General features: G+C 40.3%; 1 protein-coding gene, 1 long non-coding RNA gene and 1 pseudogene across 4 annotated transcripts; 1 reads left to right on the top strand and 2 right to left on the bottom strand.

Annotated features, from left to right (window-relative positions):
- On the bottom strand, positions 1-15,097 carry LOC103721278 (annotated as a pseudogene).
- Positions 15,098-17,513: 2,416 nt separating this feature from the next.
- LOC103721273 (dual specificity protein kinase splB-like) lies at positions 17,514-24,309 on the top strand. 3 transcript variants are annotated; one of them, XM_008811412.4, is made up of 4 exons: positions 17,514-17,683; positions 17,998-19,765; positions 22,596-23,051; positions 23,778-24,309. In XM_008811412.4, the coding sequence occupies exons 2-4, from the start codon at positions 18,227-18,229 to the stop codon at positions 24,039-24,041; spliced, it is 2,259 nt and encodes a 752-aa protein (XP_008809634.2). In that variant the 5' UTR covers positions 17,514-17,683; positions 17,998-18,226; the 3' UTR covers positions 24,042-24,309. The 3 variants fall into 3 exon arrangements, with proteins under 3 accessions (XP_008809634.2, XP_008809635.2, XP_038981332.1); XM_008811413.4 differs by having other exon boundaries at positions 17,995-19,765; XM_039125404.1 differs by having other exon boundaries at positions 17,514-19,765.
- Positions 24,198-26,344, bottom strand: LOC120110442. The gene is made up of 2 exons (XR_005511406.1): positions 24,923-26,344; positions 24,198-24,775 (listed from the first exon to the last, which is right to left on the bottom strand). It is a non-coding gene; the product is annotated as an uncharacterized LOC120110442 (long non-coding RNA).
- Positions 26,345-27,930: the final 1,586 nt, after the last annotated feature.

The raw sequence follows: 27,930 nt of genomic DNA, 5'->3' as shown, positions 1-27,930 counted from the left end.
GCCCATAATGTTGTACTGGGTTGGATTAGATGCGTTCAAAACAATTAACTCAGTGAAACAATTAACTCCCAAAGCTGAGACCAGAAAGATGGCAAGCTTTGTAAGACATTGAAAGCCCCATAATGTCGTACTGGGTCGGATTACGTGTTCAAAACATGAATCCTCAGTGAAGCAATAAACTCCCAAAGCTGAGATCAGAAAGATGGCAAGGCTTCTAATTCCTAGTTGTTTGTGACAGCATTTTGACCATGCTGGAGCTATGTGCCACCAAATGAAAACGGATTTCAGAATTTCATCAAACAAAAAGTTTGGATGCCTCTTCAAATATTTTTGGCATGAAGTGACAACGCAACAGGAGCATTATATATGCCTGCACATCCACGCGGACAATCTTTTCTGTCTCTCATGTGGAGCACTGTCGGTCCCAAGAAAATATCTTCTGCTTCCACTTCTAACGGCTGATATTTTATAGCTTGTCCTATAAAAACAATTCATGACTGAAATTATTGAAAATGGTGCAAAAGTAGGAAAGAGAAGTTAGTTCCCTTGAATTTCTCAGAGAAAAATAACAACATAAATTGGTTCCATTATCACATTTGTTCATTGCAAAAGTTTGACAATAAGCTTTTGCATTAGCATTAATCTAATAAATATGTAGGAAAGCAAGATAAGATAATGTCAAATTTCACACTCCTAATAACTATTTAGAGATCTATTTAGTTTAGTGACCTTTATTTATAACATAACCAAAACTTATCTCATCACAGACAAAACATAAAAAAATACAGATTGTTTAGTATTGGATTCACACGACAGCAATGGCATTTTAAAGTCTTTCATACAGTTTGAGAAAAATAGATTTATGATCATCAAAAATATTCTACTTATCACTCTTATATTTTCTTAAATTCTTTCTTTTTTTTGTGGGGAAGAAGAAGGGAGGGGGGGGGGGGGGGGGAGGGTGTTGTGCCGGCATCTGTGGAGGTTAATAGAAAATTCGGGTAATAATCATTGCATTAGTTCTTAGCATTAAGTTCTTTAAGTCCTTGCATATATACTAGAAAACTAGAAACAAGATACATATGGACATATACACATGTGTAGACATATGTACATATATGTATGTATATATGTATAGACTGTCTTCAGCTAGCAAAGGGGAATAACTGGACATACTATAAGTCTCTCTTTTCGATACTGGAAGGCAGTAATTGTGATGCAGCAACCCATTCTGAAACAATGAATTTCTATTGAGAAGAAGCTGCTGTGGCATCAAAGTTGCAGCATCATGGCCTAAAGAATTACAATATGTTAATAAGAAAATGAACCCTCAAAAGAAACAAGGAAAGGAAAATAGAAAAAGAAATTTTGTAACAAAAGATACCTTCACTGGATGATTGAGTGAACCTGACTGCATCCATAGTAGTAATGTGTTTCATTACAATTTTGAGTCGTGGAAGCTTCTGGACCAATGGTGCAAAATCGTTTCAATGAACACTTTTTCTCACTCGAATATATCAACATTCGGATCTGTAACTTCCCCATGAACCTGTAAATAGAGTTCACCAAGATAAAGCAGCTTCATTAGTACATGCACTCGATAACAAGGTCGCTGATCAGAAGTGAAAAGACTGTGAAAGACTGCAGTAAGGATTCTCGAGAGGAAATATAAAAATGACCACTTGAAAACTGGATAAATGAAACCTTAATGGCAGAGCCTCGTCAGAGCCAACAAACAATTCTGGTAGCAGGTATATGAGATGATATAAAAAGTGGAAATTAGTTCTCTGAGGTACAATAATATTTCTAAGGAACAAAAGTGATGAAGAAAAAAGGATCAGCTTCTCAATTTCTGCAAACTCTAATAGTTCAGGATGCAGGTTGTTCAAAAAGTGAGTTTTATCTGATACTGATAATACAAATGTTAAAATGTCTTCAAACACAAAAAGTTTCCTATCTCTAGCATAACGTATTTAAAACTGCTATTTTATTGCTCATAGTTATCAAAATATAAAAATAGTATTCTGAAAATATAACAAGGATCATCAAATCTGTTACACTTTTAAACATATGATATTTCACAGTAACCTGCTTTTCTAATCAGGATATTTCGTGCATTATACCCTTCTTTGAATGAACAATCAACTTCTAGGGATATTGCAAAGAACTTGGCCTGGAAAAGAAGGGGAATTTTTCTGTCACTGTACCACAAAAAGTAATCAGGCCTGTCAAAGGCAGTCCCACAACACACGAAAACACTAGGTAAACCAATCAGTTCTCTCTTTCAGTAAATATGATCCATCTCCATTTTGTTAGCAATATATCATATAAATAAACAATAATTCTATTAATTCAATTAATGGAAAATCTTAAAGGGAATAATATACATGCATATCATTCGGCATCCAAATAATTCTATTTTAATGCAAAATAAATCTATTCTAGCACAAAATAAATCTATGCATTTAATAAATTTATATTATAGAATTTCAAATCCTACAAATCTACTAATATTAAATTAAAAATAAAAGTAGAAGAAAGTAGCCTGATTGAAGGCAGGTCGAAGCGCGTAGACGCTGTCCCAAAGAAGTATTTGCCCCCACGTACGGGTCACCCGGCAATCCTTCTCGGAGATACGACGACCCTACAACTTCTTCTTCGGCACGTCTCGGAAGAAGTCAAAGCGAACCCTATCGAACTTGCAGATCCAGCAAAGAACGGAATGAAAAGAACTAAATAAACTGAATAAAAATGTAAAAATAAAATTTGGAAGTGGCTAAGAGGGAGAAGAATTTTTCCACTATTTTTCTGAAATTTTTCGTGCTCACAAAGAGATGAAATCAAGGGGTTTAAATAGGGGTTTTTACAGGGGCCGTTTGGTCATTTACGGACGCGTTTTCAAACGCGTCCGTTTTCAAATGCGTAACGCCCGCTGGGCGTTACCTTTTCTCAAACGCGCACGCGGCCCGAGATTTTGGCCGCGTGCGCATTTAAGTTTTTTTTTTTCAACAATCCCCCACAAAAAAAAACTTAAATAATTTTAAAATCAAAATAAAATGCTGGATATCTTATATTATGTAATAGGTGTAGGTACCTTTCGGTTTGAACCTTCACTTAGTGACAATTGATTACATCTGTGGAGCCAAGGTGGTCTTAACCTTGAACCTCGGTCCATGGCTCAGATTAAATCAACAACACACATAATATAGCCCGATCTGGGTTCTAAGCGGGTTGCGCTGTTATGGCCATGCGCAGATATCTATCATGTGCTTTTTAGGGAATCGCCCATTTTCCATAATCGCGGCCTCACGACTGCACATATAGGTGAGTCCTAATAAGGAAGCTAGCAAGGAAGCTCCTGCCTCTTGGGTCTCGGACTCATTAAGAGTTATACAAACGAACTCATCCTACCGCTTGCTTTTATGAGCACTAGCGCCATAGGGATGAGGAAAACATGAAATAGTGCTCCTCTTAGTCACACTCCGGTTTGTTTCTACCCATTGAACCTTTTAAGGTTGGGTTCCCACCGTGGTGATCTATCTTTATGGGCTAAGCCCCATCCCCCTCGACGACTCTAGAACTACTGTTCTAGACAAGCCTTTAGTAAGCTGATCAGCCAAGTTATTTTCTGATTTAACAAAATTTAAGGCAACAACATTATTTTTCAATTTATATCTTAATGATTTATGACGCACTTTTAAGTGCCTGTTCATTTTTACATTGGCATTTTCTTGGTTGCACTTATCTATTGCAGATTTACAGTCACAATGTAAGGAGACAGGTGGTAAAGGTGACTCATCTACAGGAAGGTCTATTAGTAGATCTCTGAGCCACTCAGCCTCAGTACTAGTAGTGTCTAAAGCTATCAGTTCAGACTCCATGGTACTCCTAGATATTAAGATTTGTTTGGTGGATTTCCAAGACACAGCAGCACCTCCTAGGAGAAAGACGTATCCTGTGGTGGATTTAACATCTAAGGTATCGCTGATCCAGTTGGCATCACTATAGCCTTCTAGAACAGCAGGAAACCCACTAAAGTGCAAACTATAGGACTTGGTACCCTTAAGATACCTAAGAATTCTCTCTAATGCTGTCCAGTGATCTCTATTTGGATTAATAGTATATCTACTAAGTCTATTTACAGCATATGCTATGTCTGGCCTGGTGTAGTTTGTTAGGAATCCTAGTGAGCCTATGATTTGAGCATATAGGCTTTGAAGGACAGGAGTTCCTAAGTTCTTCTTAAGATGAGTAGAGGGATCAAATGGAGTAGAGACAGGCTGACAATCGGAATAATTAAATTTATTAAGTATCTTGTCAACATAATGACTTTGGGATAACTCAATACTTTTTGCACTTCTAATTATTTTGGTATTTAAAATTAAGTCAGCTTGTCCCAAGTCTTTCATATCAAACTTATGAGTTAAGAATTGTTTTACTTCATCAATTATCTGAAGATCTGTCCCAAAGATCAGTATATCATCTACATAGAGGCACAAGATCACAAATTTGTGTCCAACTCTCTTGTGGTATACACATTCGTCTGTACTATTGATTTCAAATCCAAATGTCAGTATGGTTTCATCAAATTTCAAGTGCCATTGCTTGGGTGCTTGTTTAAGACCATAAAGAGATCTGACTAGTCTGCAAACTTTATTTTCTTGGCCTGGAATTTTAAATCCCTCTGGCTGGTCCATATAAATTTCTTCATTTAAGTCTCCATTTAGAAAAGCTGTCTTAACATCCATCTGATGAATCACTAATTTATGAATGGAGGCTAATGCTATAAGGACTCTAATAGTAGTAATCCTAGCTACAGGTGCATAAACATCAAAGAAATCTACCCCAGGTCTCTGAGTAAAGCCCTTGGCAACTAATCTAGCCTTAAATTTATCTACAGAGCCATCAGGCCTGAGTTTCTTCTTAAAGATCCATTTGCACCCTATAGTTTTACAACCAGGAGGAAGATCAGTCAATTCCCAAGTATGATTTTGGATAATTGACTGCATCTCATTATCCACAGCTTCTCTCCAAAAAGGTGAATCCAAGGATTTCATTGCGTCCTCAAAGGTAATTGGAGAGTCTTCTATTAGGAAGGTATAAAAATCATCTCCAAATGTTTTCTCTACCCTGGATCTTTTACTCCTCCTAGGTTCTGCTTCTACTTCTATTTTTCTTGTCCTTATTCTACTAGAGCTACTAGCTATACCGCTATCTACTCTAGTCTTAAGTGGAAAGGTGTCTTCAAAATATGTTGCATCTCTAGCTTCTATGATAGTGTTGTTACTAATATCATTTACTTCTGAACTTATCACCAGAAATCTATTGGCATTACTATTGGCTGCATAACCTATGAATATGGCATCCACTGTTTTAGGGCCTATTTTCTTTCTCTTAAAATCAGGTATTTTTACTTTTGCCAAGCACCCCCACACTTTTAAATAGCTAAGATTAGGTTTTCTATGTTTCCAAACTTCATATGGGGTTAGATCATTATTTTTAGAGGGAATCCTATTAAGGATATAACAGGCTGAAACAAGAGCTTCCCCCCACAAATTTTCTGGCACTCCTGAGCATGGAGTTCACCATATCCATTAAAGTCCTATTCTTCCTTTCTGCTACTCCATTTGATTGGGGAGAATAGGGTGCAGTCACTTCATGAATGATTCCATGATCTTCACAGAATTGAGTTATGTCATTTGATGTATATTCACCTCCCCGATCTGATCTAAGAATTTTAATTTTCTTTTCCTGTTGGTTCTCAGCTTCAATCTTAAAAATTTTAAATTTGCTGAGCACCTCATCCTTGGTTTTAATTAGGTAGATGTAACAGAACTTCGATAGATCATCTATAAATGTTACAAAGTATCTGTTACCTCCCCTAGAAGTTCTACCAGAGTCACAAACATCACTATGGATCAACTCTAATAGATCTGAATCCCTCTTAACGGATTTAAAAGGCTTCCTAGGGAGTTTAGCTTCTACACAAATTTGACATTTCTCATGGTTCTTAAGATCACTTTTTGGTATTAGATTTAGGTTCATAAGTTGCTTAATTGAATTATAATTTACATGACCTAATCTACCATGCCAAATAGAAGGGGGTTCTATATTCATAATCAAATGATTTTCATTTATTAAAGGAGCTATTACATTCAACTTGAACAATCCTTCACTAAGGAATCCTTTTCCAATAAACATTACACCATGAGAAATTACAACCTTATTGGACTCAAAAACAAGACGAAAGCCTTGCTGGACAAGCAAGGAACCACTAATGAGATTTCTCCTAACAACTGGAACATGTTGGACGCCGTGCAAGGACAGGACTTTTCCAGATGTAAGCTTTAAGTCCACACGTCCTACTCCTAACACACGCGCCTCCAAGCTGTTTGCCATGATCACAGCTCCTCCACTTGAGATCTGGTAAGAAGAAAACCAGGAGCGATCCGAACAAATATGAATACCAGCTCCGGTATCAATCCACCAATCTAGTGATTGTAAAGTCATGTTAACTTCAGGAGTGAAGGAAACAGACCTGAAAGCTGTCTCAGAGGAGCCAGCGCCGGAAGTCACCATGTTGACTTGAGCACTGGATGTGTGTGGACCCTTCTTCTTAGATTGAAGAGGTGCAGTTTTCTTATAGAAGCACTGGGGAGACAAATGGTTGGTCCGACCACACACATAACAGAAACGAGCACCACCTTTTTTTTTTCTTCTTCTGCTCCTGGGATTGAATAGGCTTCCCATTGTAGTGGTGGTTAGGGTTTCTAGGGTTGTAGGGTTTCTTCTTGAAATTTTTACGGAAGGGTCGGTTCTGATTTTTCTTAGGAGGAGCTTCTACATTATATGCATTATTTTTGGGTCCAGTAGAGGTATTATTTCTGAGCCTATGCTGCTCTTCAATCCTAATGGAGTTTAAGACTTGGGTTAGGGTGAGAACTCCTTGGGTATGGCTCAGGGTCTTGGCAAAATCAGACCAGGAAGTAGGTAGTTTATCTATCAGACAGGCTACCTGGAATGATTCATCCAAATTGGTTCCATTAGCCCTAAGCTGGTGGATCAGGGTTTCAAATTCATGAATTTGGTCATTCATAGGCTTTGAGTCCACCATCCTAAACTTATTGAAATCGGAGGCCTTGAACCTCTTTACCCCAGCATCATCAAGACCATATTTGCTATCTAGGGTGTCCCAGAGTTCTTTGGCACTCTTGGCTGTGTAATAGATATCATACAGCCTCTCAGAAAGAGCACCTAGGATTCTATGGATACAATGATAATCTATCTCATCAGGTGTCCTAGAGGGTGTGCTAGTGGAGGCAGAATGTTCAGTGTTGGAAGAGGTAGTTGGGTTTGACCCATTATCAACTTCGGTCGTACTTTCACCTATGGCTGAGATTAACCCTAATGTGGTGAGCCAGAACCGCATTTGATTCTGCCACCTCCTAAAGTTATGGCCATCAAATTTTTCAGGTTTGGCACTAAGATGGTCACTAGTGTTTGAGGCCATAGGATCAGGGTTACAGAATAGTGACAGAAACCTGATTGAAGGCAAAAAATCTATGTCAAAAGGTTGCACTAATATTTATATTGAACTTTGGATGTCTAATTGATATATTCAAAAAACTAATAGCCAGATCAGCTCCAGATCGGTGGTGGAGCACTAGGCTCACTTAAGTACCAGCCTTTCTTAGGCACGTATGCCTTTTTGACAAGCTTTTCTTAGACACTATTAGTTAGTGGATATAATCACTAGAAATCACACAAATTCAATATTTAAAATAACCTAAATGCAAATTTAAACGAATTAACTAATTTTTGAATTTTTCGTTTGACCTTTCCGAATTAGTAACGATTGATTACTAAATTTAATTCTAGCAAAACAATTATTGTAATTGAAATCTAATTTATCAATTCAATAAATTATATATATTAGAATTGATTTATTTTCTTATTAGAATAATTAATTACTAATTTTGTAGCAAATCAATTATGTAATTAAGATGTCAATTCAATGAATTAAAAGATTTATTTCTTTATTAGAATAATTGATTGAGATCTAATAAGTCAATTCAATGAATTAAAAGATTTATTCCTTTATTAAAATAATTGATTGAGATCTAATAGGTCAATTCAATAGATTAATTATTATGTATCAACCAATTTCCGAATTTTCCGTTTGAATGGGATCTGGAAATTACTCCTTGAGGAGTCCAAATGGAGGTATAATAAACCTCTTGGAGGTTAACCAAATTATTACCTCTTTAGAATAATTTATTATTAATGATGTGCTAGCAAAAACAATTATTGCAATTAAAATCTAATATGCCATAATTGTAATAAAAAAAATTTAATTAATTATATATTACTAACAAAAGCAAATACTTCTTTGGATTGTTAGCAATATATCATATAAATAAACAATAATTCTATTAATTCAATTAATGGAAAATCTTAAAGGGAATAATATACATGCATATCATTCGGCATCCAAATAATTCTATTTTAATGCAAAATAAATCTATTCTAGCACAAAATAAATCTATGCATTTAATAAATTTATATTATAGAATTTCAAATCCTACAAATCTACTAATATTAAATTAAAAATAAAAGTAGAAGAAAGTAGCCTGATTGAAGGCAGGTCGAAGCGCGTAGACGCTGTCCCAAAGAAGTATTTGCCCCCACGTACGGGTCACCCGGCAATCCTTCTCGGAGATACGACGACCCTACAACTTCTTCTTCGGCACGTCTCGGAAGAAGTCAAAGCGAACCCTATCGAACTTGCAGATCCAGCAAAGAACGGAATGAAAAGAACTAAATAAACTGAATAAAAATGTAAAAATAAAATTTGGAAGTGGCTAAGAGGGAGAAGAATTTTTCCACTATTTTTCTGAAATTTTTCGTGCTCACAAAGAGATGAAATCAAGGGGTTTAAATAGGGGTTTTTACAGGGGCCGTTTGGTCATTTACGGACGCGTTTTCAAACGCGTCCGTTTTCAAATGCGTAACGCCCGCTGGGCGTTACCTTTTCTCAAACGCGCACGCGGCCCGAGATTTTGGCCGCGTGCGCATTTAAGTTTTTTTTTTTCAACACATTTTACTGTTTAAACTCATAAAAGCTTTATATATATGTTCAAAATGTACTTATTTCGGAAATTTTACTTGACACGAAACTAGCAAACATCTTCATTCATCATCCATGGCCAACAAACATAAGGCTGATTGTTTTTAATAAACCTGCCATGCATCCTAATATGAATGGGCAACTGATGGGCAACAAGTGGAATTATAAATTTTGACTTTAATTTTTTTAATTTTAAAACTGTTTCTGGACTGATTAGATAGAAAATGGCCTTCTTTTTAGTTTCTTTGACTCGATAATCCTCTTTCGGCCATGGTGTCTCAAAATCTCCAACACTCTGCAGTCAAGTAATGATTGAAATAGTTACATATCAACCAGAAATATTATTTCTAAACTCCCAGAACAAAATTGATGATCGTTTAAAAGTTCAGTTTTGCTGCACATGGCTTAGAAAATGCAAGTGCAACCTAGCTCTCATTCACAAATCATAATGGAGGCATATCTCTGAATTTAGCACATAAAGTTCATCATTTCTTGGTGACATCATAATTTAATAAACATCAATACCCAGTAAAAATGGAAATATTCTTAAAAATCCAAAATTTCTAATAGATAAATTGTACTAAATTTGGACGGATCTAAGATTTCCTTAAATTTTTCTGTAAATGGTTAAAATTAAAACAACAACAGAGGGAGTCAAAAAAATTCCAGAATTTATCCAAACAGCAAAAAACATGCAAATATGCAATGAAGATCTTACATGTAAATTATGAAATTTAAACAAATGTTCAACAAAATTTTGAAATATAAGTATCAGGCTAAGTGCAACTTATGCAAGCTTCAGCCCTCCACATTATTTTTCGTGGTCTTCAACTCAAATTAAGATAAACCCAGCCATTTTCATCTGTCCTTGATCACAGGACAAAATGATAAAATCATATGTCTATGGGTTTGAATTAAATGATTTTGTTTGAAAAGGGTCAGCATCAAACAGTTCTAAACCAAAATTTGATTGCATATACCGACATAGACTGTAATAGGAACAGTGCAGGGTATGGTTGTTCCAATTCCTGCAGTTTTTATTATACTACTTCAGAAACCATTTCATTTGGTAACCCTAAGTTGGTAGCATTTATCTGGAGCACTTTCTTTTCAGTATCAATTAAAAGCATGCTTTGGAACCATTTACACTAACCTTGCTCTTTAACTACAAATTTTATTTTGACGTTTTCGACATGCATTCATTCTTCTTGTCCATGACACCAAAACTGGTGTCTGTACGTCTGGATTTTACCTACCATGAAAGGCATCCTCTGCTCTACCATCTCCTCGAGGACTGTTAGACAGTTCCCAAAAATATCTGCAACCCCTCCTCTGATTTGGTAGTTGCTCCAGCAGGATAGAGTTTCACAGCAAACATCACTCCACTCTTTCCTGACAATTGACATCAACTTTGTCAACAAGACAATACAATAGCTAAAACAGCACGAGATTGTAACAATATCAAAAGCAAAGAAAGTCCCATCCTCGCATAACATTATGAAGAACTGCAGGCAAAAAAGTTTAAGTTGTCCTGAAATTAAAGAAAAATAGTCGATCTAATTACAAAATTTGCTGTATGCCACCATCATAAGCCAGGTTACTGATCTGATGCAAAGATGCTAATTCTTAAAGAGGGGGGGGTGGGTGGATCTTAGAGATGCTATCGAATATTAAATATGCCGCTCCACACTCTATGTATGTGAAGGTTCGTCAACATATGAATGTGGTGGTGTCAAAATTTCCATAACAAATTTTATAAGTTCATGCAAAGCATAAAGCAATACACAGCACTCTCATGGTGGTATACATGCTGTTCAGTTTAGTTCATTTTTCTTCTTGGGTTTCTGAAAAACAAATACTGAAAAGCAAAACCGATACCAAACGATGCCTAAGTCCATGGCCCGTAGATAGGTACGTGGAGGTCAGTCAAACATATAAATGTAGTAGTATCCAATTTCGTCAACAATTTTTATAATATCATGCAACGGATAAAGCAATATTATTTGCAGAACCTTCAAGGTGGTATACATTTTGTTCAGTGTAGTTCATTTTGAACTCCCTGCCAAGCTTGATCTCCTCGGGGCTTGTATTACCGGTCAGGTAGAGAGCCATCAACGGATCGAAACCACTGTTTGGAGGCAACGCCTTCAGTACAGACTCCTGGGAAGCCATGGCGGCGGCCGTGGTGGTGATGGGAGGCTTCAAATTGGGCATGACAATTGCCCTTCCAAAATGACTAGCACTGCACTCAACGCAAACTATTTGCTTAGGTGAAGAATAAGCATTAGAGCTCCATAGGCTATGAATAAGATCAAGGAGGAGAAAAAAATAAAAGAAAGCTAAACCTATGAGGCACGACGGTTTGTAGGAGGTCGCCATCGCGAAGGTGGAGGTGCCAATCGTCAGGCTTCGTGAGGTTAAGCTCCAACTTCACTCCCTTTGATGTCGCCGAATGGGGGTTTCTCGCAGCCCGGAGGAGGGGAAGGAGGCTTTATTGGTGAGGGAGGGCGACGGAGGAGCCCAATAGGCCTGTGAGGAATTGGATCGAACAGTAGGCGGGCATCGAACGAGTGTTCGAGCCGCAGAGGACAAAGGATACGAATACACCTGCCGATACCCAGTTCCTACTCCGGTTTCATCCACGTGAATCGGGACCGATCAGCTTATTGGGTCAAGTTGGGTTGAAATTTTCAACAGGTCTTGATATGAGATTCTGATTTCCTCTTTGTTTTTATAGGCGATCAAATTATTTGCGTATTGGTTTGTTGGATCAAATTGTTATTTGATAGAGCTTTGGTGAATTAAGTAGTTATGGTCGACAACAAGAACGGGCCAAATTTTAGTAGGATTTGTCTATATTTAGTTTTGAATTTTCCTTCTTGCAAGCCGTTGTGGGTGTTTAGTATTCAGTAGTTCTATTTGATTTTTTTATTTTTTTTTTTTGATATGCCTGTTATAACAATAAAAATAATAAGAAAAATCTGTAGTATTACAGCACATGCTATTCCATGGTCTATCTCCTACTATTAGTCTCTAAATGCATCGCTTACGGTGTCTTTTTGTTTATGTACCTTCTATGCAGTTTTTGTTTAGAAAAAGAAAATATATGACCTCTCTTTCGGTTTTTTTTTTTTTTTGGGCGGGTCCATCATACAAAACGTGTACGATTACACCCAATAAAATTAAAATACACAAGCTCACGGAGTGCCCGAGGCAACTCTCCCTCTCCTGACCACAAAGTATTCCCTGAGTGGTGAGCCGCATAGGCAGCCACCCAGTCGGCCGCTCCGTTGGCCTCTCTAAAAGTATGCTTGGCCTGAAAGGCCCAATGTTCCGGAACAAAGGGTGGTCCGTGCTCATGCCTCTCGGACCCCCTAGATCAAACCGATCATCGTGGCTAAATCGCCCTCCAAGATAACCGAACTGGCCTGCAGCACCCGTCTCGCATGTCGAAGACCTGCCCAAGCAACCCGCAACTCCGCCTTGAGAATCGACGTGTCGAACAATTGGCAATCGCCGCTGCCACCACCCTAGAGTGCGGGTTCCGTATGACAAAATCCATACTTCCCCTCGTACCTCCATCTTGAATAGATCTGTCGAAGTTGACCTTGAGAAAACTCGGAGGTGGGAGCTCCCAGATGAAGAATTCCATTTGAGAGGCTGCTTGAGAAGAAGGAAAACCCCAGGTGTCCCGAGCTATCAAAAGTCCATTTGAAAAAGAGGTGCGACTGATCTCTACCGTCTGCACTCGGGCGTACTCCGCCACAAACCTCGGTGACATTCTGCGCTCATCAAAAGTACGGATGTTTTTTGCCAGCCAAATCTGATGCGCTGTGCAAGTTGCTCTAACGGCTTTCTGACATGTCAGTGGGCTGCCCAACTACTGGCGAATCACCTGTAGGAACTGCGTCCTCCGACTTCGAGCCTCCTGGTGAATCCCTACCCACTGCTATGTCAACCTCGCCCATGTGTATTGAAATAGCACGTGGTCTACCATCTCATTAACACCACACATCCCGCACTCAGGGGGAATCTCCAAGCCACGTCTATTCAACACTGCTCTCGTCGGAAGGCGGTCTCATATCACCTTTCATAAGAAGAATGTTGTCCTCGGATGAAGCCTAGACCTCCAGATCCAAGTGCAGTCTGGCCCTGGCTTGTGCTCCCATTAGATAACTCGAGAAAGGTCCCCCAATTTAACACTGGTCCTATATGAGGTGTCCAAAACCTGGATATTTGGCCTCGCACAACTCAGTATTGTAATGGACCAAACCCTCTCAACAAGATGCACCCCGAACAGCTGTCATAACCTAGTCTCATCCCACTCTGCCCCTTATGGTATTAGGAGGTCGCACACCCACAATCCCTCTATTGCCTCAGCATCAACTATAGTCGGCCAGCTCCTCGGGGGGAGGGTGTCCATCCATGGGTCACCGGTCACATCGATGCTTCGCCCATCGCCTATCAACCACTTGGTGTGCGCTTAAGTAGTCGGCAAGTACCTCCCAATCTCCCGCCGCATGAAAGAGACTCTACGACTACTTAGTGCTACCCGCTTTGAGCCCCCTCGACCATATCTAGCTCTCATCACTGACTCCAGAGCCCATGTGGCTCTAACATGAACCAAACTGCATGCCGAGTAATGAAAGCCTCGTGCCTCTCCAAGAGGGACTGCACCTCCAGACTACCCTCACTAGGGAGAGGCAAACCGCTCCTAGGCCACCAAGTGCACCCCATGACCTCTGCTGTGTGACCTCCACAAGAAATTCCGAAGAAGTCACTCGATCCTCAACAGAACCGTCTTCGGTACTGTAGTGTTGGCCATAAGATATACTGGCCTGCATTTGGCGGCCTAATGCATTTGGCGGCCTAAGGCGAACTCACTAAAAAGAAGGCATTTTTTTAAAAAAAATGCGGAAATTTTTTTTTATAAGTGCAAAATTTTTATAGCCACGTTAATATTTTCTATTAGACATTTGAATCTAAAAATAATATTATCAAATAAAGCAAGTAAGACAATCACTACTTTGTCTTGTACAGTTGATATAGAATAAGTTATGTTTTTCAGTAATTATAGAGATACGCCTGTAATCCATAAAGATAATATCTTAGTTCTCCAAGACACAAACTTCCTACTATCCATCTAGATATAACGTCCTACTATCTTAGTTCTCCAAGACACAAACGTTCCTAGATATAACGTCAATGTATCACTTTGCAACTTCCTACTATCCATCTACGTTAACATATAGTGAATCTTGCTTGACCTTATGGGTCTTTTGTATTCCTGGGAGTAACCCTTTATATATATTACATCAATAATCAAGGAAGACAGATTTATATTTTTTTTTGAATGTCTTTGTCTCATCTTATTGAGCAATTGAATATAATCTACATGATATATAAAAGTGCCAACAATTTACGTCCATAGCCAGTTATAACCTTTTTTAGATCAAGTTGATTCTATCCTCGCCATCCATACTCTTTCAAATACGTTCTCGACTCATCAAAGATTGTCAGTCTTGAAGATCGTCCCACTCTCTATTTTGAGACCTATGTTCTTGTACTTTCTCTTGCTTTACGACTGTAACTCCCTATCCACATCAAGCGGCGCTCTGGCTGCCATGCTTTGGACCTCAAATGCTATACTCTGGTGGAAGAACTGCTCTCTCAATAGCGCTCTCACGTGTTTTAAGTACACGTGAGAAGGCACGCATCCCTCAGTTGCTGCCCAATCCCGCGCATAAATGGTGTCCTCCAACGCGAAATCCATCGTTGTGCATTCCATCATCTGCCTTGAATACACATCAGACGGATCAAATACATCATCAGTGATCACTTTCCTGCCCTTCCATCTCCTTCTGATGTTCCCCTTGGTCTCCCATACCCAACCTCCATCACATCTGTGTTCATCCGAATCACCTGAATCTCTTGCTCCAAGTTGTCCCTCGCTTCCTCCAATTCCCTCATTCCACGTGCGATCGCCTGTTCTCTTTGCTTCAACTCCACCTGGACTCAAAGAAACCCCTCCAACTCTGCCTCCCAGCCGGCGAGGTCCCGTTGCACCTTCTCCAAGATCCATTTCACCTCCATCGGCTCATTCTTGGGCTTGGGCTTAGTGTAGAGGGGTGGATCGAGGATGAAGACGAGGGAGAGGGAGGAGACGAGGTTGGAGGTGGGGAAGCGCCAGGAGCGGAGGTAGGTGGCGTCGACATCACCGGAGGGGTCAATGTGGGCGTGGTCAGGCCTTATAAGCGTCCCCCGAACGGGACAGAGGAAGACGGCGGGGTGGGGGGGGGGGGGGGGGGGGGGGGCGCCGTTAGGCCTCGAGGAGCCAGATGGAGGCCGGGAGGTGGGGATGGTGCCCTCGGCGTGGAGGAGGGTGGTGGTGCGGTCGTCGTTATAGGTGAAGGCGGCAGCGGAGGGACGGGGGCCTTTCTTTGGGCTGGGGCAGCTTGGGCCCGCCTTGCTGGCCTGGACCCCAACACTGATCTAACCAGTGTCAATCTATCCATCATGAAGAGAGAGGCTGTCCTCCAGCTCTTCAACCTGCTCTAGATGCGCTGCACCAGATCTGAGCACTTCGCCACCCATAGTCTCCTGCCCGAGATGGGACTCCCATCACTCTAAAATAATTGAGAGAGAGGTTGATGAGATTAAGTGTGGGGATCATCAAACGCTTCCTTCTCTTGAATAAAGCATATGAATCGTGTGTATTACATGCTAATTTTAATACTACCAAGCATGCGAACCGAACAAAAACAAGAATGATTGTCTAGTCCCTATGAGAAATCAACATTCTATAGTTAACGACTACGCAAGTTTGATGGCGTGAAGGACAACAAAGAGGTTGAAAAAGCCCATGGAAGTAATGGTGTCGGTCAAGTTAACAATTGGTCTTCTTTGCACAAAGTTTCCTATCCTAATTTTGGATGGGTTTTTCCTATGAATTTCTTTGCATGTTTCGAATTGTACCTCATTTTATTCCTTGTTACGGGGCTGCGGGCCTTGGAATCATAAATCCTATACTTCTGAACTCAAATGGAACTGGCATTATAAAGTTCAAGAACAAGCCAACCTTGATCTATGAAAAACCGAAGGACTTGAAATTGAGCAGAACTGAATTCTTGGATCCAAGTTCCAGTGAAAAAAAAATCTATTCAAATTATCAAACTTGCAACCCTATCGACCTACATCTTTGCATCCTTACGTCGAGTACAATATGATCAAAATGGTCCAATTTGTCCGGCTTTCCGGCTTTCCTTCCATTTATTTGCTTACAAGTTTCCGCTACAGCTTCCTTTCCAGCGGTCGCCGCACGTGGGACGCATGATCGATTTGTGCTCGCAAGCGAAACGGCTCCGAAACTTTCAACGACGCATGAAACCCCCCCAAGGGGGGGTTCTATATACACCCCCCCTATTGCTAAGGACACCCCCCAAAAACCAAAAAAAAATTTACCCAAACTAACCTTTAGTGTAATTACCATATTGCCCTTGAAATTTTCTCAATACACCCCCCCTTCCTCCTCCTCCGTTTCGTTTTGAAAAGAAAAAAAAAAAACACCCCTCAAACCCCCCTTAAACCCCTCGATCCATTTACATCGTTTAGGCGATCTTTGAAGGAGATTTAAGCCCCATTCGAAGCATGGACAAGCAACTAGTGATTTGGGACGAAGAATCGGCCGCAAAGGTACGTGTTCCACCTTGTTTTGAAATTTTTTTTTTTTCACGGTTCGTGCTCCGTTCGACACTGGATCGCCGAACAAAAGGCTTCTGTTCGGCTGAACAGTGCCGAACAGAAGCCTTCTGTTCGGCAACCCTCAACCGAACTCTTCTGTTCGGCTGCACAGTGCCGAACAGAAGGCTTCTGTCCGGCACTGTGCAGCCGAACAGAAGGGTTCTGTCCGGCTCTGTGCAGCCGAACAGAATGCCGGTGACGAGAGGGAGAAGGGGGAACGGAGGGGTTTTGGGCGTTGGCGAGGTGCTTTGGGCGGAACAGTTCAAAGGGAGACGGAGGGGGTTTGGCCGCCGGCAAGGTGCTTGAGGCGAGGTTTTTTGGGCGGAAGGAAGAAGCCGGCGGGTGTTTTGGAGGGGAAGAGCGGGGTGGGGGGGGTTTGGGGGGTGTAGAGAGCAATTTAGGTGAGGGGGTGGGGAGGGTGGGGGGTAATTTAGGAATTTTTAATTTTTTAGGGGTGTCCTTAGCAAATGGGGGGGTGTAGAGAGTATTTAATTTTTTTTTAATTTTTGGGGGGTGTCCTGAGCAATAGGGGGGGTGTATATAGAACCAACCCCACCCCCCCCCGTAGGCGCACCCAGCAGCGTCGCTGATGCCGTCGCGCCACATTCTCAAACCAAACCAAAGCCTAAAACAAAACGAACGAAGCCAAATGAGGAGGGGCAAAGCCGTGACACCCGTCTCTACCTTCTCCAAGCCAAATGAAGGTCTCCTCTTTCTTCCCCGTTTCGGAGGGCGAACGCCAAGCCTACGAGGAGCAAGAGGCGGCGCTGCTTTAATATCTCTCACACTATCCCTTTTCTTCTTCTTTGGTTCCAGGTATCGCTTTATCCCTCTCTCTTCTTACCTCGTTCATCGGATAAAATCCCTTTTTTTTTTGTTTGTCCCCTCGGATGGCGAGGAACCCGTGCCCCGACAGTAAAAAGGGCTCCTTTCTTTTCCTTTCTCTTCATTTCCTTTCTTTTCTTCTCCCCCTGCACTTCGTAGAAAGGGAAAGATTTTGATCCTATTTCGATGTTGATGAGGTGAAGGACAGTGATGGGTTCATCCCCCGTTCGTTGAATGGAACTCATGTTGCTTTTTCCTCTATTAGACTTTGTTTTCTTGATGTTTTTCTTTTACGATTTGAGGAGGATTTTGATCGGAGTGAGGAAGCCGAGTGGAGCTTGGAAGATTCAATGGGGATGGCCGTAGGACTCAAGAGGGCCCGCTGCTGGTGCTTCTGTGATGGATTTGGAGGGATTCTGGGATCCATGTTCTGGTCGTCGAGGTTTCTTTGATTGAGGTTCTTTTCAGATTGAAGGATTTGGGGTTGAAGATTTGATCGTTCGGTGGTTGTATTGTTGAGTGGAATTGGAAGAAATGGAGGAAGACTTCAGTTCTTGGGTCAGGAGGGCGAAGTTTTCTCAGACTGTTTATCACCGGTCGAATCCTTCAAGGTTGCCTGTGGTTCGTGATTGTGATTTGGATTTGAAGCCAAGGAGCTTGAGTCTAGAATTGAAGAACAGGAGTTCATGTTTGGAATTGAAACCAAGGAGCTCGAGTTTGGATTCATCTAGCTCTGCGATTCCATCATCGGCACAACTCAATTCTGACCTGGGACTCAAGCCAAAGGTGTCGGTTTTAGAGTCTTCAAATGGGCCTTGGATCCAGTTCTCTGTCCAACCTGATGACGAGCCAGTTTTGAAAGCGAAGAGCTTTAGTTCAGGTCCATCTGTGCTGTCTAATCCATCTCGGGTACGACTGGGACCAAAAACATTGAATACAAGCTTGGAATCTCCTAATTTGCTGTCAGTTCCATTCTCTTTCCAACCAGATGGTAATCCCTTAGATTTACGCTATTCTGATTTCTCTTTCTGTCCCGACAGACAACCTGACTCGAATCTGAAGAACTTGGAGTCTGGTAAGGTTTCTATATCTTCTGGGAGAGCTATAACAAATAATAAGTCTCCAGAATCTAGCTTGTTTACTAATGGCAACAAGCAGAATTCTAAACCCAAGCAGAGGTCATCATCTCCTCTTCCGACTACCATTTTGTCTGATGTTTTTAAAGAAGCTAGATCAATTGGAAAGAGATTCTCCAGCCCACCACCTAGCAGAAAAAATTCTAATAAGCCCCTTCAGAGGTCAATTGGAAAGAGATTCTTAAGCCCACCACCTAGCTGGAAAAATTCTAATGAGTCCCTTCAGAGTCATAGATTCACTTTGCCATCACCTCCAAAAATGAGTGCTTTTCAGCATTTGTCTTCAATTAAAGCCTCTGAGAACTTGAAGACTACTTCGAATTCTAACATTTCAGGTTCAAGCATGGTTTCTATCTATTCCAGGAGGACTAAAACACTTCCTGCTTCTCATAATTCTGTTCTATTGACTAATAGTAGGAACACTAAACCCAAGCAGAGGTCAAAATCTCCTTTTCCCACTACTGTCCTCAATGATGTCTTTAAAGAAGCTAGATCCATTGGAAAGAGATTTTCTACTCCACCTCCTAGCAGGAAGAGAGCTGATAAGACCCACGAGCATCATAAGCTCACTTCCTCATCACCTCTCAATCCGAGTCCTCTTTGGCATTTGTCTTCAGTTAAAGCCTCTGAGAAGTTGAAGAGCAGGAAGGACTCTTCTTGGGCAAAATATTTTGATCATGGAGGAGGGAGAGTTGCTGCCTTGGAGACCATGGAGAAATGGACAGTTGATCTCTCCAAATTGTACGTCGGGCTTCGATTTGCCTCTGGAGCTCATAGCAGGCTATACCACGGTATTTATAAGGATCAGTCTGTTGCTGTGAAAATTATCAGGCAACCTGATGATGATGAAAATGGAGTGATGGCTGCACGATTGGAGAAGCAGTTCACTAGGGAAGTCACCTTTCTGTCTCATCTTTATCATCGAAATGTGATCAAGGTACTTGCTCTATTATCTTCATTTTTTTGACATTTTATTGCAGTTTTTTAATAATCTGTAAATAAATTTTGCATCAGCATGTTGAGAAGATAAATGCAATATGACTTAGTTTGCTAGCACCTCCCTGTAGTTGTCCACTGAGTTTCAGTGATCTTCAACCAATCTTGAACTTCATAAAAGGGTGCCAACTAGTGAATCCTTAATAAATTGATTGGTCTAGTCCAATTATTTTTTATGTTTATTAAAAAGATGCAAACTAGTAAAGTGGGGTGCTAATTAGCCTAGGGTCAGTTGGTTGGCACTCCTCACTTAGGAGAAGGTTTCAGGGTTCAAATCCTGGTGGTGGGGTCCCCACTGTATTTTTCTCTAAAAAATAGAAAAAAAATTCTCCAGATAAATTCCTTGAGCCTAGAGTGAGATTTCACTATATGATTCCTTATGTTATATTTGTTCTGTTTGTATGCTCAAATTTTAGATTGGTTATGTGCACAAAGAAGATTTATCTTTATGCAGTGCTACCTGGACGCTTTAAAATCTGGGTGTTTTTTCTTGCCTTGACACTTGGACACTTCATGACACTCCTTGACACTTCAAGTTGATAAACTACGATACCACCATAGTTGCATATCGATTTTTTGGCTCTTACATCAGGAAATTTTCAAGTCTAGCATAATATTTAGCAAAGAATACGTGATTCTTTTTCCAAACTACTAGGATTGGTCCAACGAACTATTTATTATCCAAGTATATATGGACATATTTATAACCATATCTATATAATATGAACTATAGAAGAAGGGACTCCAAAAACTTCTGAAAAAAGATATTTTAGTACCACGAGACAAAGGTGAGATATAATGCATTGACAAGTTATAAACTAATTATTTTCAGAATATCAGAATTTAGATTTTAGTTATATTATCCTAAATCTAAAATCTTTAGCAATCACGTGCACTCCGCGTGCATCCTAACTGGTACAGGTTAAATATCTATAAGCTATTGGCTAGAAGACTAGAGGACAAAGCACATCCCCACTTTTCAAAATAATAAATGTCATCTCCCATTAAAACCCGGCTCAGCCCTAGTCTGTTTCCGTATAGGACTTTCAGTTAACAATCGCCACTCTTCCACACCTTTAAACTTGGATTTTTGAGATCCCATGATAAAATAGATTTCTCCTTCAAATAGCAGCTCCTTAGTAGGCATCTTATCTCTTTGAACTCTAAATAGTTTTTTTCCTAGAGATTTTTATTTTTCTTTTTCCTGTTCTAAACAACTGAGGAACTGGAAGATAGCAATTAGAGACCGCAAGATCTTTTCCCATATATGACACCCCCTTAGCAGGGGCCTATCTTTTTGGAGTCTAATTGGTAACTTTTTAAGTTTTTTCCTTGACTTGTCTATTTTCTCTTCGACCTGGTTCTCTTGAATGCACTGTTATAATCTTGGTGATTGTTTGTTCATTGAGATTATCTCCCATAGTCATGGTCCAAACCTCACTCTGTTACAATTTGCCTTGAAATTGCCCCAAGTTCTTTTGATAGAAATCATGGTCTTTGCTTGGAAAGGTAGGGGCCTCTCCAAGGCATTTCTTTTGAACCTAATAGCTAAAAAATTGATTAGTATTATCAAATACATACTCCTTTGTGCCCTTTACCATGTCTCTCTACTCAAAAAATTGATTATTCTCGAATCTGACATCAGGAGACAAAAGGAATATGTTTCAGAAATAAAAGAATATAATGCAAAAGGCAAAAAAAAAAATTCAACTGTTCTAGAAATGACATTATTTCCTCTTAAAGTAACCTGGCACCCCTAAGGAAAAGGAAAGATTTAACTGTGTTACGTTGATAATGAATGATGGAGGATGCATAAGGAAAAAGAAAGATTAGTCATCAGTTTTAGTCTTAAAGTTGTGCCAGGGTTAATATACGTAGCAAGTATTTTGAATTTTACATGGGAAGAGAGAATATCTAGGGATCTAATTATAGCCGCTGGTTATGCATCATAATCCTGCTTCTGAGACAAGGATTAGAGTCATGCATGGTGCCCTTTCCAGTCCATAGCTAGCACATCTTGCATATTGTACCACACAGCCGCATTCAGCAAGGGGCCAAGAACTGCTATCAAGAATATAAGCAAAACTGTTAGAGATATTTAACTAGCATGCCATGACGGACCACTCTTTTTCTCTCTTTCTCATATAGAGTACTTGTGATTCATTCTACTAAAAGCTACACATGTGAACACTCAAACATAGTTTTTGACCTGAACATAACAAGTGTAGCATTCTAAGATGCTAGGAATGTTTGTTGTTGCTCACCTATATGTTCTAAGTGCACACGTGCAAAGAAATCCAACTCATAAACTACGTTGGATGGCACTATATTGGGCTTGAAAAGCAAAAACAAAGATAAAGTACTCATAGGAGATCGAGAAGGTCTGGAAGAGGAATACTATCAATGAAGCACTAAAAGTTCACTTGTATGAATGTGCAGTTAAATCACACCTTTATATTTGTACAAGCTTAACTGTAGCATAATGCAGTAATATGTTATGGTATGGGCTGATACAAAAATGCTATATATCTTTACAAGCTGGTACAGATGCACACTGTAGCCTAGCATGTATAAAATAACATGATATGAGGTGGATTAGCACATATGCTGCTGCAACATAGATATTGTCTTCTGTCAGATTGATTTTGCTAATGTTTCTATACTATTGAATAATCAAGTTTGATCGAAAAGACATGGAATTCTATTATAATACAATTACATGTCAAAATGATCTGTGTTATCTTAATCTGATTATTTCTGGTTTGGTGCAGCTGGCAGGGGCATGCAAAAATCCACCAGTCTTTTGCATCATCACAGAATATCTATCGGGAGGTTCTTTGAGAGCATTCTTGCACAAACTTGAGCACAAATCCCTTCCTTTCCCAACGCTGATTGCAATTTCTTTGGATATTGCTCGTGGAATGGAGTATATTCACTCACAAGGGGTCATCCACCGTGATTTGAAACCTGAGAATATTCTATTCGATCAAGACTTTCGTGTAAAAATTGCTGATTTTGGAATAGCATGTGAGGAAGCATATTGTGATGCATTAGCTGAGGACCCTGGCACTTATCGCTGGATGGCACCTGAGATGATCAAACACAAAGCTTATGGGCGGAAAGTTGATGTTTACAGCTTTGGATTACTGTTATGGGAGATGGTGACAGGAACTGTCCCTTATGAAGACATGACGCCTATCCAGGCTGCTTTTGCAGTGGTTAATAAGGTATGATTTTCTAGTATCACACATGTTCCTTTTTAAGATCTTTACTCCAATATCATTTTTGTGGATAGCATTTTGTCTTAGCTACTGTTATGCAATCTCATCGATGGCAATAGACTCATCAAGGTAGCATTTTCTGACATCCACCCATCATATTGCCCAAAAACCTTCTGGTGGTGCGATTGCAAATTTATGTCAGTACTTCGAAAAAGTCACCTCTTTTCAATTATATAGCTGGCCAGTGTTCTGCAAGTAATTATTCTGTATTAATTTTCCTTTCACTACCTGCATTTGCATTGTAAAATCCATTTATTAATATACAGAGATGATGGTACAGGAAGTGATGACTCTGTTCAAAAAGAGAATAGTTTATTGACCTTTCCATCATTGTTTACAAATTGATCAAAATACAAAATCACGACCATTATTCTATTTTGCTATTATGTGGAGTTCAAATGAGCCATCTTTGTAGATGAATTTATTCACATGCCATTTCGATACAGCGTTTAGTTCTGTATCCTTCATTCCTCTATATAACACTTTAGTGTTCCCAGGGAAAAGTTTTTGTAATACCTTTGTATGTTTTAATCACTACTCTCATAGTTCTTTGATACAGTGGAACAAGCTTCACCATGTTTGTATGTCTAGATTTCTCAGTTTAACTTAAAAAAGGAGAACATTGCTGGCAGCTTGCTATGATGCCCTAACAACTGTGAATGCACTTTTCAGAACCTGAGGCCGGTCATTCCTGCGAACTGTCCAGCACCCTTACAAGGCTTAATTGAGCAATGTTGGGCTCTGCATCCAGAGAAGAGGCCTCAGTTTTGGCAGATAGTGAAGGTCTTAGAGCAGTTTCAATCTGCCTTTGCTTGTGATGGAACACTCGACGGGCTTCACAACTTGACCAACCAGAATGACAAGAAGCCGCCGTTCCATTGGATCCAAAAGCTCGAACCCTTGCATGTTCAAACTGCTGTAGAATCTCTCCCCTGAATCAACTAAGTAGCTTTTCTGCCTTTGTAATTATATCGTCTTTTATTATACCTTCCAACAGAATAGAGCTGCAGGTTGCTTTCAGAAAATTTTTAAGTAAACAGCTGGTTCTGCCGAACAAGCCATCACTGGTTTTGGACACACAACATATCCATAGTATTTGTGTAAGGAAACAGATTCTGTTTCATGTTAGTTCTCAGTCTGTCTGCCCTCAAGAGGTTTCTAACTTCGTTGTTTGTATATGTCAAAGAATTCATAGTTACGGGGAGTTTGCACGCACTCTGGCACATGCTTTGCATGTAAGCAAGTAGACTAGGCTTTTGTATGATAACTCAAGACCCACTTTTGTCACTACAGGTAACAGAGTTATATAAGTATGTATTCCTCCTGACTTCACATCTCCTTGTTAACTTATTCTCCTTGGGTTATTAACTTGCTTATCATAGGAACAGTGACATCATATGATAAGCCCTGCATGAATGGAGGTACTCGCCTACTTGGAGTCTTTAAACGCCCGTCCAGCCTTTTTGAACAAAAAAGGTGGTCAGCAGAACCCTTAGCGAACCTAATGGCTTTCCATGAACTGGAACTCTTGTGCCGTAGTATAACGTAACCGGTTTCACTCTGTCGTCTGCCAAGGTGGGCTGGGAACGCGTCAATAGCCCCTGTAGATCCCATCCCAGTTCATTGCCTCTCTCTCTCTCTCATCTTCTAAAGAAAATAAAACGCATTTCCTGGAGAGAAGAACCCAAGCATCAGTCAGTGGAAATGTAGTTGAAATGTATAAAATAATAAGATCTATATCAGCTCAGAACTATCTCAACAAGATTGTCAGTTTGATGATATTAATTATTCTAATGGATAGGAGATGTATTCTTTACCAAAACTTTGTGGAGTCCGTCGATCACCTTTTTATTGGATTGTCGCTTCTTTTGCACCATTGGGAGGACCGTTTACGAACTCTTGGAAGTTTTGCAATCCCGTGAGACTTGCAAAGGTTTGTGCTTGGCATAGAGAATGAAGAACTTCTCAACATCAGGTCATCAGGTGATTGTACTATATATGTTGATCGCGGCCATGAGATGGGTCTCTTGGAAAGAAAGGAACGCTAGATTGTTCTTGAACAAGCATTCCTCCATGTATTCAATTGTTCAATCTTTGGTAGAATGTCTGTAATATCAAGGCGTTAGTGGTGGCGCATGGAAAGCTTTGGTTCAAGATTAAAAAAGATTGCCCAGGTTGCTAAATGGAGCTTGACTTCGATATTCGCTGCTTGTATTTACTAGATTCGCTGCTTGTGCCCTCCTCTATCAGCTGATATGCTTCTGGCGACCCACAGAAAATCTCACTTGGACCTCAAAGAGGGAAATTGAGGAAATATCTGACTCAAATCATCAAACAGCCTCTGTTTCGACGTCGATCGCAGTTCTGATCAATCGCTGTGGCCTTTTTGCTGGTTTGTTCTCGTTTGTATTTTGTCTGCCTTGGTTGCTCTATCTCACTGTAACTATCTGTTCTGTCTCTCATGCTTGTGTATCTGCTGTCCCATAGAGCTTTTTGTTGGTCCGTTTGGTTTTCTTTTTTTGACTGGACAAAGCTCCTGAAACTCTTTTGTCTTCTTTGTAACTTGGTTCTTCTCTTCAAATTGATAAAAGCAGGGTGGCTGCGCCTTGCAGCCTCCCTTATCATCTCCAAAAAAAAAAAAAACAAAAACTAATGGATAATATCTACTAATAGGTACTCTCAGTAGCTGGAACCTGGAAGGTCATGTTTTGGATGCTTTCATAACAGGCCGCACTTTCCACTGATAAAAAGGTCTCATCTAGAGTTAGCGTTGCATCTAGATGAACAGGTCTCATCTACAATTTCATTGTTGAGAAAGAGGTGGGAACCTGCATCATATTTGATTGCTCGCGAGAGGTATAAGGAAACAAAAGAGAGCATTTTGGTTCATAGAAGACTGAATCTACCTCATGCACAACTACTACAGGAAGGGAACTCCAGCTCTCCCAACTGCTCAAGCCATATCTACTTCAAGCAAACATGGTTTCTTGGTCTTTCTTTGCCGTGGAAGCTACATATCGCTGGTATAGTATCAGTCCTGTTAGATGAACATAATTCCTGCCACCCAAATAAAAGGGCACGGTTCCTCCATCTTCCCCATTCAAGTAGGATTAAGATACGAATGCAATGACCAAAACGGGCTGTCGCTTGAAGGCTATGCCTAGCTTCACCCAAGACTTGCACCTCCTGAAACCCATGGGGTCCCCACAACCAGCGTTGCACGGTTGTTCCTCGCCACAAATGCTTCATGTTGGTAAACAAACAATTAAAGCCATTTTTTTCTCTTTTTTCAAAAAAAAAAAATCAATTTCAATTCTCACTAGAACTTCTTGCACTGAGAAAAGTATTAATTTACCTAGAATCGGCCGACCATATTGACCATAATGGGCATTAGTCCCATCACAGCCTTGAAGGTTGGGATCAACGGAATGGAAACCAAGGATACGAGGGCAAGGATGTGGCGCCACGCCACAAGCATATGGTCTCGGGTAAGAGCTGTTGAATGAGAGCACATATAGGCATTGCTCACCACCATCATCACCAATGGCTAGTTTATCCTTGTTCCTTTTCCCATCCTATTTCCAAATACTTTTCCATGGATTGTTGCTCGCAGTTATAGCCACGGAGGTCAGTGGGCGAGTGATCGAGGAGGAGCAGCATGGATATGGGAATCTAAAAGCCAATCCCATGGAAGGACGCCCAAGATTTTCCATCCTAGAAGTCAAACGCGGGTATTCCAGCTCGCCTTCAGAAGCCATCCAAATGTTAGATCGGGGGAATCAAACCGGTAAAGCTAGAATTAATATACGGGAGTCAAGGAACCCCGCCTCGGTGGCGAGGTCAAACGGTTCCTTCCGGCAGCACGGGTTTGTTCCTTCTGTGGGCCTCGTCACCTTCCTTGGAGGGGGAAGAATGCGAACCTCCGCTAGATTCCAAAAATTTAAGACTCGAAGGACTCGGATGTTAACGTCTTCCTAACCATAGATTGACGTGTAACTGTCCTCAAGAGGACCGTTCGGCAGCATTAATTTAACTCTTTGCCGACCGTTCGGCCGCATTGAAGGAAACGCATCGGTGGGGATCCTGGCGAAGACACGAGTCTTTTTTTTTTTTTTTCACTTTTTTCCCCCTTTCCTCCCATCCTCGTTCTCTCCGGCGCTCTAGTCCTAATTACGCCGCACGAACGTGACTTAATCGTGAAAGGCGAGGAAAAAACGTCTTTTTTTGTTGCAATGTTTGGTTCGAGTCCTACTATGACAACGTCATGCTATGTACATTGGATGCAATATAACATAAAAGTTTAAACCATGATCTTGATATGTACTCCCCAAAAAATACATATGATCTCAACATTCTTCCCATCGAGTCTACTTGCCATACCTATTCAGTATACTGCTGTCTACTATGAAGGCGCTAGCTTTCAATGATAAAATTCTTGCTGAAAGCATAGCTACAAATAATAGTGCTGGCACGTCATTTGATTCTTCGGCTCACTTCGATGACAATTTCTGTTTAGGCACATGCCGATTCTCAGCAACATAAAAAGAGGATTTCACTCGTTATAGAATTTGACCAAACATATCACGGGCCATAATTTGTATGTTGGAACCTAATTTAGCATAAAAGCTTAGGCCATTAAATTTTAAATCCAGTCATCTATATTAGCCTATCTGTCACTAATTATTTTGTATAGGACTAAACTCACACATGATCCTCAACATTCGTGTTTCAAAAGGAACTATATTCAATTAAATGAAAGAGATAAATTTCTAGTTTTGAAGTTGAATGTGCTTTCTAATCAAAATCAGAGTTGACAAGATTATTA

The sequence above is a fragment of the Phoenix dactylifera genome, chromosome 4 (assembly GCF_009389715.1).
Source record: "Phoenix dactylifera cultivar Barhee BC4 chromosome 4, palm_55x_up_171113_PBpolish2nd_filt_p, whole genome shotgun sequence".
Taxonomy (NCBI): Eukaryota; Viridiplantae; Streptophyta; class Magnoliopsida; order Arecales; family Arecaceae; genus Phoenix; species Phoenix dactylifera.
The sequence above is the reverse complement of the archived record's forward strand: the minus strand, read 5'-3'. Positions and strand labels throughout refer to the sequence as shown.

Excerpts from the sequence above, each read along its gene's own strand:
- LOC103721273 (XM_008811412.4), top strand. The coding sequence starts at position 18,227 with ATGGAGGAAGACTTCAGTTCTTGGGTCAGGAGGGCGAAGTTTTCTCAG. Across the intron at positions 19,766-22,595 it reads ATCATCGAAATGTGATCAAG|CTGGCAGGGGCATGCAAAAA; the intron begins GTACTTGCTCTA and ends GGTTTGGTGCAG. Across the intron at positions 23,052-23,777 it reads CTTTTGCAGTGGTTAATAAG|AACCTGAGGCCGGTCATTCC; the intron begins GTATGATTTTCT and ends TGCACTTTTCAG.